This window comes from Psammomys obesus, unplaced genomic scaffold (assembly GCF_907164565.1).
Source record: "Psammomys obesus unplaced genomic scaffold, mPsaObe1.curated_primary_1811, whole genome shotgun sequence".
Taxonomy (NCBI): Eukaryota; Metazoa; Chordata; class Mammalia; order Rodentia; family Muridae; genus Psammomys; species Psammomys obesus.
The window spans coordinates 16329415-16344722 of NW_026596057.1; the positions used below are offsets into that span (position 1 = coordinate 16329415).

Sequence of the window (15308 nt, forward strand, 5' to 3'; positions counted from 1 at the left end):
TTCCTTCCTTCCTTCCTTCCTTCCTTCCTTCCTTCCTTCCTTCCTTCCTTCCTCTCTCTCTCTCTCTCTCTCTCTCTCTCTCTCTCTCTCTCTCTCCTTTCTTGAGACAGGGTTTCTCTGTGTAGCTCTGGCTGTCCAGGAGCTTGCTCTGTAGACCAGGCTGGCCTGGAACTCACCTGCCTCTGCCTCGAGAATGCTGGCATTAAAGGCGTGTGGCCCCACCACCCGTTTGACTGGCAACAATTTTTAGAACATCTTGGGTTTGTTTGTTTTAGTGTACCTGGGTACGCACACCCCTGTGCACCTGATGCCTGGTAAGGTTCAGGAGAGGATCTGGGGTCTCTTGAAACTGGAGTTAAGGATGGTTGTGAGTCACCTTGTGGGGTCTGGGAACTTGAGTCCTCTACAAGAGCAGCAAGGGCTTAACCAAAGGGCCATCCCTCTGGCTCCCACTTTTAGAGTAACTGTGTAACCTCAGGTTTACGTTTGGACCCGAATTGTTACTGCTACCTAATATTCTAAGAACTCTGTGATGTATTAAAAACAACAACAACAATAAAACTGGGGTGTGTCAACAATGAGATACGTGGACACTAGGTTCTGTAGACATCGAGGTGCGGACACTAGGGTGTGTGGACACTGAGGTGTGTGGACACTGAGGTGTGTGGACACCGAAGCATAGAGATGTGTGGACAGAGATGTGCGAACAGTAAGATGTATGCCCGGGCTGTGATGCCATCTCCACGACCTCGTCTTTTAGGAGGTGTTATTTTAACTGACTTATTTTGTATGACAGTCTAGTCAACTCCTAGGGCAGGGGCTGAGGGTCTGGGCACTTCCAAAGCGACCAGCGTGGCCATTCCGGACACCTTGGAATGTGAGAGACTGTTTGGAAGAGACGGCTTTGTTTCCCCCCACACACACCCTCCGCTGTGCTAGGGGCCCAGCCTCGGCCTCGCACCTTCGAGCCCTGCAGCACCTGGTCGCAGTACAGAGCCACCTTCTCGCTGCGCCACATGCCCCTCATGGGGGATGCGCAGAGCGGCGGCAGGGGCTGCGCCTCCTCCTGGTCCTCGGGCACCGCGGGCACGGGCTCCTCGTCCCCGGTCTCGGTTTGAGAGACCGGCGGGAGCTGGAGCCGCCGCCGCGCCGCCTTGCCCTTCACGGGGCGCGGGGAGGCCACCACCGAACGCACGGGGGACGTGAGGTCCTTGGAGGACGCGGCCGCCGAGTCCCTGGGGGTGACTGGGACGGCTTGCTCCGCTGGCCGGCTCGCACTGCAGACCCCGGCCTTCGGCTCGGAGGTTTTGGGGTCCGACTCCATGTCCGTGCAGCAGCCGTTGGCCGCCTTCCCCGCGCGGGACGGCGCAGCCGGCGCGCGCTCGGCGGGCGGCCGAGCACGTGCGCAGCGCGGAGCTGAGAGCGGAAGCCGCAGCGGCCGGAGCTCGCAGCTCAGGGGCGGTGCTCTGCCTCTGACTCCGCCCATCGCTCCCTGCGCTCGCCTAACCCCAGAACCCAGAGGCCCAGTTTTCTGTTGTTGTTTTCCTGTCTTTAATTTCATTTTTTTATTTTAATTTTTTTTCTTCATAATCTATTATATATCCTGATTGAAGCCCCCTCCCTCACACACCCCCAATCCCACTCTCCCTCCCTCTTCTCCTATCCCCTTCCCCTAGTTCCACTGAAAGGGAGAGTTCTCCTCCATTGTCATCTGCCTCATCAGGACTAACTGGATCCTCTTCCTCCGTGGCCTGGCAAGGCCGCATCACCAGGGGCAAGTGATTAGGGAGCAGTCAAGTGAGTTCGGGATAGAGGCAGCCCCCTACTCCCCTCACTCAGAGATCCACATGGAGACTGAGCTGCCGACCGGCCACATCTGAGCAGGGGGTCTAGGTCCTCTCCATCAGTCTCTGCAGGACCCCTGGGCTCAGATCTTTTAGTTTTGTTGGTTTCTTTGTGGAGCTCCTGTCCCCGCTATGTCACTGTGTTCCCATCCCTCTTCCTCCATAAGATTCCCTGGGCTCTGCCCAAAGTTTGACCCTGAGTCTCAGCATCTGCTTTGATCCCCGTTAGGTGAATCCTTTCTCAGAAAATTAGGAATAGCATTACCTCAAGATCCAGCTATAGAACTCTTGGGTGCATACCCAAAAGATGCCCCACCATTCAAGAAGGACATTTGCACAGCCATGTTCATAGCAGCTCTATTTGTAACAGCCAGAATACGGAAACAACCTAGATGTCCCTCAACGGAGGAATGGATACAAAAATTGTGGTACATCTACACAATGGAAACTACTCAGCTATTAAAAACAAGGAAATCATGAAATTTGCAGGCAAATGGATGGACCTAGAAGATATCATCCTGAGTGAGGTAACCCAGAAGCAGAAAAACAGGCATGGTATACAATCACTAATAAGTGGATATTAGCTGTATAATATAGGATAGCCATCTACAGACCTAAAGAAGCTAAACACAAAGGAGCACCAGAGGGAGAGTGCTTAGATCTCATTCAGAATGGCAGACAGGATAGACACCAGAAGTGGTGGAAGAGAAGAAACAGGATGGGAACCTACTATAAAGGGTCCTCTGAAAGGATCTGCCTGGTTTTCTTAATCCTGAAACATTTCTGGGCCAGGCTAGTGTCAAACTCCCTATGTAGCCAAGGATGACCTTGAACTTCCGATCCTCCCAAGTTCTGGGTTCACAGGCCTGAGCACCCACGCCGTTCAGTGCATGCAGGGCAAGAACTCTACAGATTGAACCATATCCCCAGGCCAAGAAAACAGGTTTTTATGCTAGGAGGCAATTATAACTGGGACCAGATGATTGTTACAAGAGAAAAACTCTGGAGATGTAGCCACCTGGGGTCACCTTTCCACACGGACCCCAGCTTAAGCGTTCCTTCTTAGACAAATTGCTCATTTTCTGCCAAGGTGTGGTCACGCCAATAGGACAGATTAGTCAGTGGAGCTACTCAGAATTCTCTTTGATGGGTGTTCTATAATACGGATTCCAGCGGTGGCAATGTGAGTAATCTGTGAGTAACATTTTCCGAAAGGCTGCTCGAGGCCTTTGAAGAACAACAGAACCCCAATATCTGGTATTTAGGACTGAATGTGCGTTGAGCCAGTTGGAATACGGTCTGTTTACTCTAACTCTGAACTCAGCACTTGGACGGACCCACAGCTGCAGAGCTGAGGTGCCTTGGGAAAACACCTGCCTTCCTTCTAGCTCATTTGGAAGGACACTGTGTTAAGTTGTGAGTTTATTTTGAAGGAAACATTCCAGAATAATGACGACTTGAATTATTCTGGATTCTTCAGTTTACTCTATTTGTAACCTTTAAACTGTGACCTTCTTTAAACTGATGCCATTTTTAACTGCCCAAGTCCACCTACCCAAATAAAATCTATTAACTCCGCTGTCTCTTTTTTTACCCTTCCTTCTCTTTTAACTCATTACTCATTATCGTGTGTGTGTGTGTGTGTGTGTGTGTGTGTGTGTGTGTGTGTGAAGGGCCTTTTTTTTTTTTTTCAAGACAAGTCTTCTCTGTGTAGCCTTGGCTGTCCTGGACTCACCTTGTAGACCAGGCTGGCCTCAAACTCTCAGAAATTCGCCTGCCTCTGTCTCCCGAGTGCTGGGATTACAGGTGTGTGCCATCGCATCTGGTGTGAAGGGTCTTATAGTATAATCCGAGGTTTTCTGTAGCATAATGTAGACTGGGCCTCAAATTTTCAGGGTTCTCCATCTGCCTCCTAGGCACCATGATTATAGATACCCACAGCCACTCCCTGTTTACTCTTCTGTTTTTGTTTTAATACTTTGTTTCTTCTTTTTTGATTTAAAAAAATTTAAAGTTTTTATTTACTTATTACGTATTCAGTGTTCTGCCTGCATGACACCTACACAGCAGAAGAGGGCACCAGACCTCATTATAGATAGTTGTGAGCCACTGTGTGGTTGCTGGGAATTGAACTCAGAACCTCTGGAAGAGCAGCCAGTGCTCTTTCTTTTTTTTTTTAAATTAATTATTACTACTACCATTATTATTACTACTGTTATAGTCCTCAGGTTCAGAATAATAAACATCATAAGTCCTGGATCAAAGAGTTTAAAATTTAAAAAAACAGCAGCAGTCTTTGTTTTCTCTAGAAACAAATGTTTTTTTTAGGGACCTACTAGGTGCCAGGTAGGCATTATGTAGATATCACAGGCATACAGATAAAAGACACACGGCCTCCAAACCCTAGTGAAGTGTACAGATTGGTCAGTAGACAACTACCATGTGTAAGGACTATGATTATTACATACTGTGTTGGGGCTGGAAAGATGGCTCAGCAGTTAAGAAGACTTTTTTTAAGAGCTGGGGTGGATTAATCCCAGCACTGGAGAGGCAAAGGCAGGAGGATCTCTGCAAGTTCAAGGTCAGCCAGGGCTGCACACTGGAACCTTAATAATAATGATGATGATAATAATAATAATAATAATAATAATAATAATAATAATAATGATAATTTATAAAAAGGACTGTGTTGGCAGATCGTTTCCCCAGAAGTTTAACTTATCTTTTCATTACAAGATATACAATTCCCAGTGGGGTTGAGGTTTGAAAGAGAAGTATGCTGTAGGCAAAGGAGGCAAGGGGGTAAAATAGAGGCGAGAACACTGGGAAGAATGCAGAGACACGGGCTGGAGAGATGGCTCAGAGGTTAAGAGCACTGGCTGCTCTTCCAGAGGTCTCATAACCATCAATAATGAGAACATCAATAAAGAGATCTGGTTCCCTTTTCTGGCCTGCTGGCTCACAGGTATAAATAATAAATAAATAAATCTTAAAAATAAAACAAAACACTTTTTTTTAAAGATTTATTTTTATTTATTTTTATTATTTATACAGTACTCTGCTTGCATGTACACCTGCATGCCAAAGAGGGCACCAGATCTCATTACAGATAGTTATGCTCCACCATGTGGCTGCTGGGAATTGAACTCAGGACCTTTAGGAAGAACACACAGTGCTCTTAACCTCTGAGCCATCTCTCCAGCTCCAAAACAAAACACTCTTAAAAAAAAAAAAAGAATGCAGAGACACTTGGGAGGCAGAGGCAGGCAGAGCTCCACGAGTTCCAGGATTATAAAGTGAGGCTCTGCCTAAAACAAAACAAAACAAAACAAAACAAAACAAAAAAAAAAAAAACCACAGAGAGAGTCATTAGTTGCTCCTACAAAGGAGTAAAAGAATTTGGCTTATAAAGGAACACTGTGGAAGAGGGGTGGAAAAGAGGTTAGAGCCTCAGGATAGGGAGGCGTGCTGTGGAATCTGTCTTCAGGACATGGCATGGCCGCAGCTGCGGCTCCCCTGCACGAGATCAAAGACAAGATCAGTTAACATTCCAGCAGGCAGAACTGGACACAGTGGGTTATTAACAACACAAAGGGGACCCTACGAGGTGCTCAGGACGTGTTGGAGATGCTGGGGGTGAGAGGGAGGGAGAGGGCTGGGTGCAGCCTTTACCTGTGTGATTGTCAAAGAACAAGTAAAAGGAGAAAAGCTCCATGCCCATAAAAAGAAGAAGAAGAAGAAGAAGAAGAAGAAGAAGAAGAAGAAGAAGAAGAGGTTGGCTTAAGTAAAACATGACTAATGCAGAAATGGCAAACTGGGACAAAGGTCAGGTTGTCAAGACATACAATCACTGTATACAAGGCTGGGTGTGGTGGAGCATGCCTTTAATCAGAGGCAGAGGCAGGTGGATGAATTTCTGTAATCTTTAAGAGGCCAACTTGGTTTACAGAGTGAGTTCCAGTGTTAGGTTAAACTCTTGTTGTGTCTCCATTCTCACTTATACAACTTTATGCTTCACCCTCTGCTCCAGGACCTTCCATAACTGCTCTCATGGGAGTTCTCAAGTTCAAGCCAGTACATACTGGACAACTCCTTCAATGCCTATTTTTTTTTTTCTTTAGCCAGTTCAGGAATGGCCTGGTTGGATTGTTGAGAATGAACAAAACTAACTTATTCTAAGTACTGCCATTTTGTTTTCAGACTCTATTTAATCATAGGGAGAAACTAAGTTCAAGTTCCCAGGCTTAGGGGAACTGAGGACTTCCCAAGAGCCAAACAGCTTCTGTTGTAAGGAAAGAGTTGTCTGAGTCCAGACATCTCAAGGACAACTTCTCCATCTTGCTGGCAGGGTTAAATAAGTTCATGTTCCCAGACCCAGGAACTAACTCCTATCTTGATTGGTGGAAAAATGTAAAATAACTTGGCATAGATGTTTATGGTTTTCAAGCTTAGATATTCTGGCTCGGGGTTGCAGTTCAGCTCCTGAGTCTGTTCTGAGGCCCTGATCTATCAGTAGCAGCTTAATTACAATAAATTTTTGTCATATGCATTGACCTGGTTGTTTGAGTTATGTTGGATCTAAGTGGATCCCACAAAAATATAAGCAAATATCTTACCCTAGATGGGACTCTAACAACATATCATAAAATTATTTCACAAAAGGCCAGTTTGGTGAACCAATGAGTTACTTTGAGGACTGGATAACAAATGGATACCTCAAGCCTACCACAGCCTGAGTAACAGTTCACAAAAGCTCCTTGGGCTCCCTGCAGATCTTGTAGAAAGACCCCCCCCCCCAACCCCCAAGACAGCGCTTACTCTGTGGAGCTCTGGCTGTCCTGGAACTTGCTCTGTAGAAGAGGCTGGCCTTGAACTCACAAAGATTCGCCTGCCTCTGCCTCCCAAGTGCTGGGATCAAAGGCGTGTGCCACCACCACCTGGCTTGTAGCAAGCTTAATAAAAATCAGTTGGAATTTTCTTTCTGCTGCACCCTTACTGCAAGGAGTGGCTTTGGGGAGTGTCCTTGTGAATCTTATAAGTTTCAGGAACTCCCTGAGACTTTCGAGTTTCTAACTTTCTGATCATTGTCTTATTAAGACTTAATGCATTTCTCTCCAGGAATGTTTCAGTTTAGAGGGAATTGCCATACTGCACTCCACTCCTTCCTCTAGGTTTTACATTCTTTCTGTCATGTCTTCTGTAATGATTCCTGAGCCTTAAAAGAGGTTATTTTTCTTCATCACAGCAAGAGTCACTTATTTTCAAAAACATGATGAAGTTGTGAGTACAACTGCATGAAGTTGTACTTTCTATTGGAAAAAAAAAAAAAGTTCTGTTCCATGACCAATTGAGGCTGACAGAAAGAGTGATTTATAGGATAAGCACAAATGTTGAAGTCAGTTTGACAGGAAAATCACATTTGCTTAACAAAACAATAGCAATGGCCTCCCCAGTGGGGCCTATTACCTCCCTAGTTCTTGGTCTTTGCCCTGGCTTATGGTATCAGCTGTGGGTTCCCTCCTGTGTTGTAGGCATCATATATAACAGGAAAGCAGCTGGTTGCACCCAAAAGAATTGTGACACTATTATACCAATGAGAACTTCTGGCCTGACATGATAGTACTGTAACACGTAGGGCTGATAGTCAAGCAGAATTGTTGGTGACGGTTCTCCACCTTCTGGTGTTGTGAAGACAGTTCAGTAGGGAGGGAGAGTCTGTTTCAGCACAGGCTTGATTTCTTCATGTCCTTCAGCCAAAACATCTGGCGTCTTCAGCAAAAGGGACTTATCATGCAACCAACAGCAATAGTAATAACCTTGGTAGTTTGTGGTGCTTCAGGGACCTCCCTGGCTGTCTTAGAGTTCCTATTTCTGTGATGAAACATCATAACTAAAAGCAACTTGGGTTTATTGACCTATATATCCTGAATGGCAGTCCACTGGGGAAAGCTAAGGTAGGAACTCAAACCAGGTAGGAATCTCGAGCCAGGAGCTGATGCAAAGGTCATGGAGGAGAGCTGCTTACTGGCTTGCTCTTCATAGCTTGCTCAGCCTGTTTCCTTTTAGAACCTAAGACTGCCAGCCCAGGTGTGCCTTCCATCCATCACTGATTAAAAAAAAAAAAGCCTTATTGGCTTTCCTTCAACTGGATCTTATGGAGGCTTATCTATTTCCTTAATAGATGCTTCCCCCACTCAGATGACATTAGCTTGTGTCAAGTTGACATAAAACTAAGGACACTGGCCCACAGCTCAATGGGAGATAACCTAGCCCTGGCACTGAGGTTTTCATTCAACCACCTGATAGCCTCTGGGAATGGCCCTTCCTATTCACACCGTGTCCTCTTTTCTTTAGCTGCTGTCTTTACTATTCCTTTGGGTGTCAATACCATATAAAGAAACATTATTAGAAAGGATGGACAGCATCTCTGAAGGCTTTTACCATCATGGGTTTCAAGTAAGTGCCACCTGGGTGGCCGAGCGGGTACAGAAAAAGAAACACCACCAAGGTCCAACATAGTATGAAAAGACACAAACACTCCTGTCCTCCTGTCAGTGTCGAGTTAGAAGAGCGACGTCGGGTTAGCAGTGCAGATGGAGGACACTACCTCACGTAGCCCTCCTACTTCACATTTGCTGCGAACCATCCAGCCTCCACATGCTGGGGTGCTGCTGCTCCCTAGACCCACTGTAACCTCTCCACACCTGATGGTCTTGGTAGAACTGGCTTGTTTTGTTAGGCTCAAGTCTAAATCCAAGGGCCGTGCTCCAGCCTGCCATCCCCCAGTTCCTGCTGGCTTCTGGCAAGCACTACGACTCTTGGCTTTCTATTGGCTGCACCTAGCTAAAGGGTGTGTCAATAATTATTTCCCCTAATATACCCTCCCTCAGGGAGAGCAAATACTGAGCACTCTAGGTGATAACTGCCCCACTACTAAATGGAACTGAATGAATCCTTTTTTTTTTTTTTTTTGAGCCTGTACCCCATTACCATTCAAGTCTCTTATGGCTGATGTGAACCAGTCCAACAAGGTCAAACTTCCCTGTACTCCAAAGTTCATGTGTCTTTTGTCTTAAGGAGGGGTAGGTGGCTTTGTTACTCAGTTTCTCCACTTCTGCGGCACTCAGGCCGATCCTGTCCTCTTCCATGCTCCGAAGCCTCAAAAGCCAGGCTCTTCTGCTGCTTCTTTAAAAGCAAATTCAAGGGGCTGGAGAGATGGCTCAGAGGTTAAGAGCACTGTCTGTTCTTCCAAAGGTCCTGAGTTCAATTCCCAGCAACCACATGGTGGCTCACAACCATCTATAATGAAATCTGATGTCCTCTTCTGTTGTGCAGGCAGAATACTGTATAAATAATAAATAAATACATCTTTAAAAAAATAAATAAAAGCGAATTCAAGAGTTCAGGCCCTGAATATTCCCCAAGTGTTCAGGCCCTGAATATTCCCCAAGTGTCGCCGTTTCCTGTACTAGGTCATTGCCAAATCCCCATGGGCATGCTTCACCATGAGTTTTTCTTCTTTCTGTTGAAGACTGGGCTTCAGGTTCATAGGCTATGGCTTGTACTTGGCTTGCTTTCTTCTCACTCTCCAAGTGCTTCCATGATGCTTAGTGTCTAACTGGTAAGAGTTGTAAGAATTAGGTAGCTAAGGCCAGGCATGGTGGTGCATGCCTTTAATCCCAGCACCCGGGAAGTAGAAGCCGGCAGATGGATCTTTATGAGTTGGAGGCTAGCCTGTGTCTACAGAACAAGTTCCAGGACAGCCAGGGCTGTTATACAAAGAAACCTTGTCTCAAAAAACAAAACAAACAAATGCCCCCCCCCCCAAAAAAAAGAATTACATAGCTAGAGGGGAACAATGGAGGTTTTCCAAATTCTGTGCTTGTTCTTTGTACTTGGTAGTTCCTACTCTGACACTGTTCATCTTATGTTAGTGAAAACCTTGCTTAGCACAGGCTTTCAGTCAGTGCAAATCTGCTAATTTTTACAGCTCAGTGAACCTATTTTATGCTGTTGCTGTTAGGGGTGTTGAAGCATCTACAGGGAGGGGGCCTCTGGGTTGAGTCCACACATTGTCTCATGATGAACACATTTCTAAGATTTTATGTAAAAGTATACTTCGTTTTCTATCAGGGAAAAAAAAAATTCTGGTCAAAACTTTTCTTTCTGGCTCAGCATGAAGCCAAACCTAGGCTTGTAAATTCTTTCAAGCCTGCAGTCTCACTGAGTACACAGCTCTTCTGGATTTTTTTTTTTCCTTTAAAAGGAGACTGCAGACCACTGACAAACAGTAACAGCTGACTCTAGGCAAAACAGAAAATAGGTAAGAGTCTCACAGGTCAGAGGTCAGAGATCCACTCAGAATGAGTTTCTGTAACACTTCCTTTTCATCTGTGTAGGCACATGAGTAAGCTCATAGACAAAAGAGAGCTACTTGACAGACACACATACTGTCTGCAGTGGTGGCTCCAGGGCAAAATAGCTGGGTCTGGAATTAGGAGAAGGCACCAGGAAGAAAGCAAGGACCTGGAAGATTTGCTACCTTGTTATCCTAGTGGTGACTCCTTAGACAGGGTGTCACTATGGAGCCCAGCCGGCTTGGAATGTGCTGTGAACATCAGGCCTGCCTCTGTCCCCCAAGAGCTGGGATCAAAGGTGAGCACTACCACGCCTGGCCCTAGTGATGACTTTTAGCATGGCTTTAGGTGGGTCCAGAATGAACAGAACGGAAAGATCCGAGCCCAGCAGGCTTGCCCCACAGGGAAGGGAACAGCTTTTACAGATAAAGGCTCTGTGAGCAAGCTGCTGCTGCTGACTTGTGAGGCACATGAGAGTCCCTAAGCCCCATTCTTGTGGAGGAGAGAGACAATAAATGTATTATTTTAAAAGAAGAGTTATCCAGAAAGTGGGAATATGTATAACCCATAAACCTATACAGGACAGCTGGAGACATGGCTCAGTTAGTAAAGATGTGTTAAGCAAATCTTAAAACCTGAGTTCTATCCCTTTATTCCATGTAAAAGGCACTGTGGTACATGTGTGCGTGCGCGCGCGCGCACACACACACACACACACACACACACACACACACACACGGTTAATAAAAAGAAGAACATATAAATGTGCATGGCAGCAATATTAGTATCTTAGGATTTATATTGCTGTGATAAAACACCATGACCAGGGGGCTGGAGATGGAGAGATGGCTCAGAGGTTAAGAGCACAGGCTGCTCTTCCAAAGGTTCTGAGTTCAATTCCCGGCAACCACATGATGGCTCACAGCCATCTATAATGAGATCTGGTGCCCTTTTCTGGCCTGCAGGCATGCATGTAGGCAGAACATTGTACACATAATAAATAAATCTTAAAAAAAAAAAAAAAAGCCAAAGCAACTATGGAGGAACTATGGAGCAACTATGGGTTTATTTCAGTCTACAACCCTCAGGTAACAACATGCCATCACTGAGTGAGATCAGGGCAGGAACGTGGAGGTAGGAGATGAAGCAGAAGCCGTGGAGAAGTGTTTGTTTACGGGTGCTTACAACAGTAGGGTGAGAGTTCGTTAGCAGGGGCTGCAACATTGAACAAGACATCCCCCTCTCCCATGAAACACTGAATCCCCACGAGCCCCTCCCCTTCCCTGACAGGATGATGATGACCCTGAGCTTGTGCAGGTAGTCTCCGTACTGTAAATTCAAGATTGCAACAGCCCTGTCCTGCAGGGAAGCCACTCCCAGGCTCCCACTAGCTCTTACACTCTTTCTCCCCTCCTTTCATGACGTTTCCTGAACCTTTGAAAGGTGATCTGTATGCCCCACCTATGACTGGGCTGTCATTTCCTCTTCCTCTTCCTTCTCCTCCCCTTCCTCCTCTTCTTCCTTCTTTTCTCCTTCCTGGGCGTGTTTCCCAGGGAATGTCCTGGAACTCTCTCTGTAGCCCAGGCTGGTTTCAAACTCACAGAGATCTGCCTTTCTCTGCCTCCTGAGTGCTGGGATTAAAGGTGTGTGCCACTACCTTCCAACCAGACCTTTTTTTTTCTCTGTATAGCCTTGGCTGTCCTGGACTCACTGTGTCACTTTGCAGACCAGGCTAGCCTCGAACTCACAGAGATCCTCCTGCCTCTGCCTCCCTGTGTGCTGGGATTACAGGCCTGTGCCACCGTGCCTGGCCAGACAAATGTGTACTGAATCTTTGCAGTCACCAGAGACCACTGCAAGAACAAGATTCTCTGCCCAAAGCTGACACGAGTGCTAGTCTATGGACACGAGTGTGGTTATTCAGAAGGTAATTCGACAGGCTGCATAACTTTTGATGAATGCTGTGGAGAATGACAAATTCTGGAGGGGGAGGGAAGATGACATTTGCACTAGGATTTCAAGGGTGTCAAGAGGAAAATCTCCGGCTTTGGCTGTTTCAGAAATAAGGGGGTCATTTTCCATCCGCAAGTCATTCCCAGGCACAAGGTCACTGGGGACCTAAGGAACAACTCCAGCTTAGGGACTTTATCCTTAACACACTATTTTAATCACCCCTATAGGAGAAGGATTTTTTTTTTCCAACAGGCTCTCATGTAGCCCAGGCTAACCCCAACTCACTATGTAGCAGAGAATGACTCTGTGTTTCTGATCCTCCACCCCCAGACGGCCGAGATTATAGGCATGTGACCTCAAACTGTTTGATTTGGGGCTGGCCCTGAAACCCAGCATGCCAGACAAGTTCTCCACCAACTGAGCTACACCCCAAGCCCATGATAAAGCTGCATAAGGCTTACGTTTTCCGGAGAAGACGTAATGAGTGCTTCTGAAGAATCAGGAATTTTCAAGTGTTGTATGGCGGAAACTTGGTTTTTGTTTTTTTCGGAACTGTACACAATTATTATTTTCCCAATTGAACAGATAAATAATTGTTCCTAAAAGCGCTCCAACTAGCAACAGATTCATAAACTGTATTTCCTTTTCCTTCGCCCTCAGCTTTGCCCAAACTCTGCAAAGGTGGACGCTCCAACGTGTATCTCCTTCGTCTGACCACAGGGCGGCACCGGAGAGCTTCGGGGCGGGGGAAATCCCCAGTCCCCGGATCCCCAAGGGTTGGGCGCAGCCTGCAGCGTTCGTGCCGCGGGGGCGCAGTCCAGCTGTGGCTCGGAACGAGCAAGTTCAGACTTGGAACCGCCAGCGCTCTAACCTCCGGCTCGCCGCTCTGCTGAGGCGTCGTGCTCTGGCGGCGAGGGCCGACCCCTCCGTACTTGTTCAGCCTCCTCTTTCACCTCTTTCCTAACAAAAACGGGTTTAAATTTTCTCTCTGCATAAACCGCACAAAGGGCTCACCGTACTGTTTGAGGGCTCATGCCACTAGACAGAGGCAAGAAAGGACACAAACTAAATCCCTGGCTAAGGCTACGCCTGAGAAAAGCCAGCGGCTCCTGCGGGTCTTAACAGCCGGCAGGACGCTTGCGTTTCGGCCTTGGTGGAAAAGGTCTCCAAGGGCATCAGATAATTAGAATCACATTGAAAAGAGCAGAAATTCCTAGTTAACAGGGAAAACACTCAGTATTTACTGCGGCCAGTAGATGAGATGAAGCAGAGAAGCCACCGAGGAAGCAATAGACAATCAGTATACCACACCACAACACACACACACACACACACACACACACACACACAACATGCACACAGGCAGACGTTATTCAGCTGTAGCCTTTGCGGAGGAGGACATGGTTGCGACGAGCGTGAAGAGGCATTTCATATTTCACTCCATACTGACTCTATTGCTGTATAGTTAACATAATTAACTACATGGCTGAAGTGCTCTAGAGCAAAACTTTTGCTCAGCTTGTTTTTAATTTTAAGTTAATTTAATTTTCATTGGTTTTCATTTGTAAGCAAGGTCTTGCTGTATTATTCAGGTTTGCCTCCAATCCAGAATCCTCCTGCCTCAGTCCTCTGAGTGTGAGTGCCGGGATCTAAGGTGTGAGCTACCACGTCTGTCCTTCCAGGATCTTTCTCTTGTTTCACATCCTTCTTAACCTGGTAAAAATATTAGAAATCAGTATTTACTGTTCTGTGTTCTCACAGTTACATCTTAATTGGTAGATCTGTCTTTATGGCATTTAAAGAAGTTTTGGACCAGCTGAAGACGGGCTTAGGGGCTAAGCGTTTTCTTATCATAGAGGATCCCAGTTCAATACCCAGCGCCCAGATGGGATAACTAACTCCCAACTGTCTGTAACTCCAGAGCCAGGAAATCTGATTGCTCTCTTCTGGCCTCGGAGTAAGTCTGCATAAAATGGACATACCTATACACAGACATAAAAAAAAAAAAAAAAAAAAAAAAAAAGCAAAAAAGCTTTGGAGGGCTGGCACACTGGCATTCGCTTGTAATCCCAGGAGCTGGTAGTGGCAGGACCATCAGGAGTACGAGGTCAGTTCGGGCCACAGGAGACCCTGTCTCAAAAATAAAAATAACAAAAAGCGTTGGGGATATAAATCAGGGTTCCAGCATCTGCCTCCCACCTGGAAAGCCTCAGGTTTTCTCCCACAGCGCAGGGAAGGAAGGAGGGCGTCAAATTGTAGCCCTTTGTCTCAGTTTCTGACTCTATTCAATTATATGGAAAGGGAAGGCGGTCGTTGCACTAGAGGAAATGAAGTGTTTCCTGGAGGGAAAAGCTGTAATCCTGATGCTAACCCTAAGCCTGGAATTGCCAGGGAAGAGGCTATCCAGAGGACATTGATGGAGACAGATGCCTTTTGACCCCTACCAGGGACCACCAGGATGCCTGTCAGTACAGATTCTAGAGACTGTGAGCAAAGCCTGAGGTAGCTGTGTGACCTTGAGAAATGTAGTTGAAGTCTTTTTGGAGTCCACCACTCCGCCTGTCACTTGGAATAATGGTAGAACCCACCTCATTGGGTTGATGTGGCCTGCTCCCCAGGCCAGCAGCAAAAGGGAATTCTTTTTCTTTTGTTTTGTTTTTCGATAAAGGGTTTCTCTGTGTAGCCTTGGTTGTCCTCGAACTCACTCTGGAGACCAGGCTGACCTTGAACTCACAGTGATCCACCTGCCTCTGCCTCTGAGTGGTGGGACCACAGGCATGTGCCACCGTGCCTAGCCAAAGTGGAATTCTTAACTTTCCTATCCCCAGTTATAGAGAAGGACCTTTACTGGATTAGAAATAGAATGAGTCTACATTAAAATATAAAAGTTTAGCAGGGCATGGTGGCACACGCCTTTAATCCCAGCACTGGGAAGCAGAGGCAGGCAGATTACTGTGAGTTCAAAGCCAGCCTGCTCTACAAAGTGAGTCCAGGACAACCAAGGCTACACAGAATTTTGGCTGTGGTTCCAGAGGGATGAGTCCATGATGGCAGAGCAGAGGCATGGTGACTGAGAACTCACATATTTGAATTTGAAGGACAGAGATAGATAGATAGATAGATAGATAGATAGATAGATAGATAGATAGATAGA

General features: G+C 46.4%; 1 protein-coding gene across 1 annotated transcript in view; it reads right to left on the bottom strand.

Moving 5' to 3' along the window:
- Shcbp1l (SHC binding and spindle associated 1 like) overlaps nt 1–1324 on the bottom strand; it is a 26765-nt gene extending 25441 nt beyond the window's left edge. Inside the window, exon 1 of the mRNA XM_055624701.1 lies at nt 962–1324. Coding sequence (XP_055480676.1) covers nt 962–1324 — 363 coding nt within the window. The remainder of the gene's footprint in view (nt 1–961) is intronic.
- Between the last annotated feature and the right edge of the window lie 13984 nt (nt 1325–15308).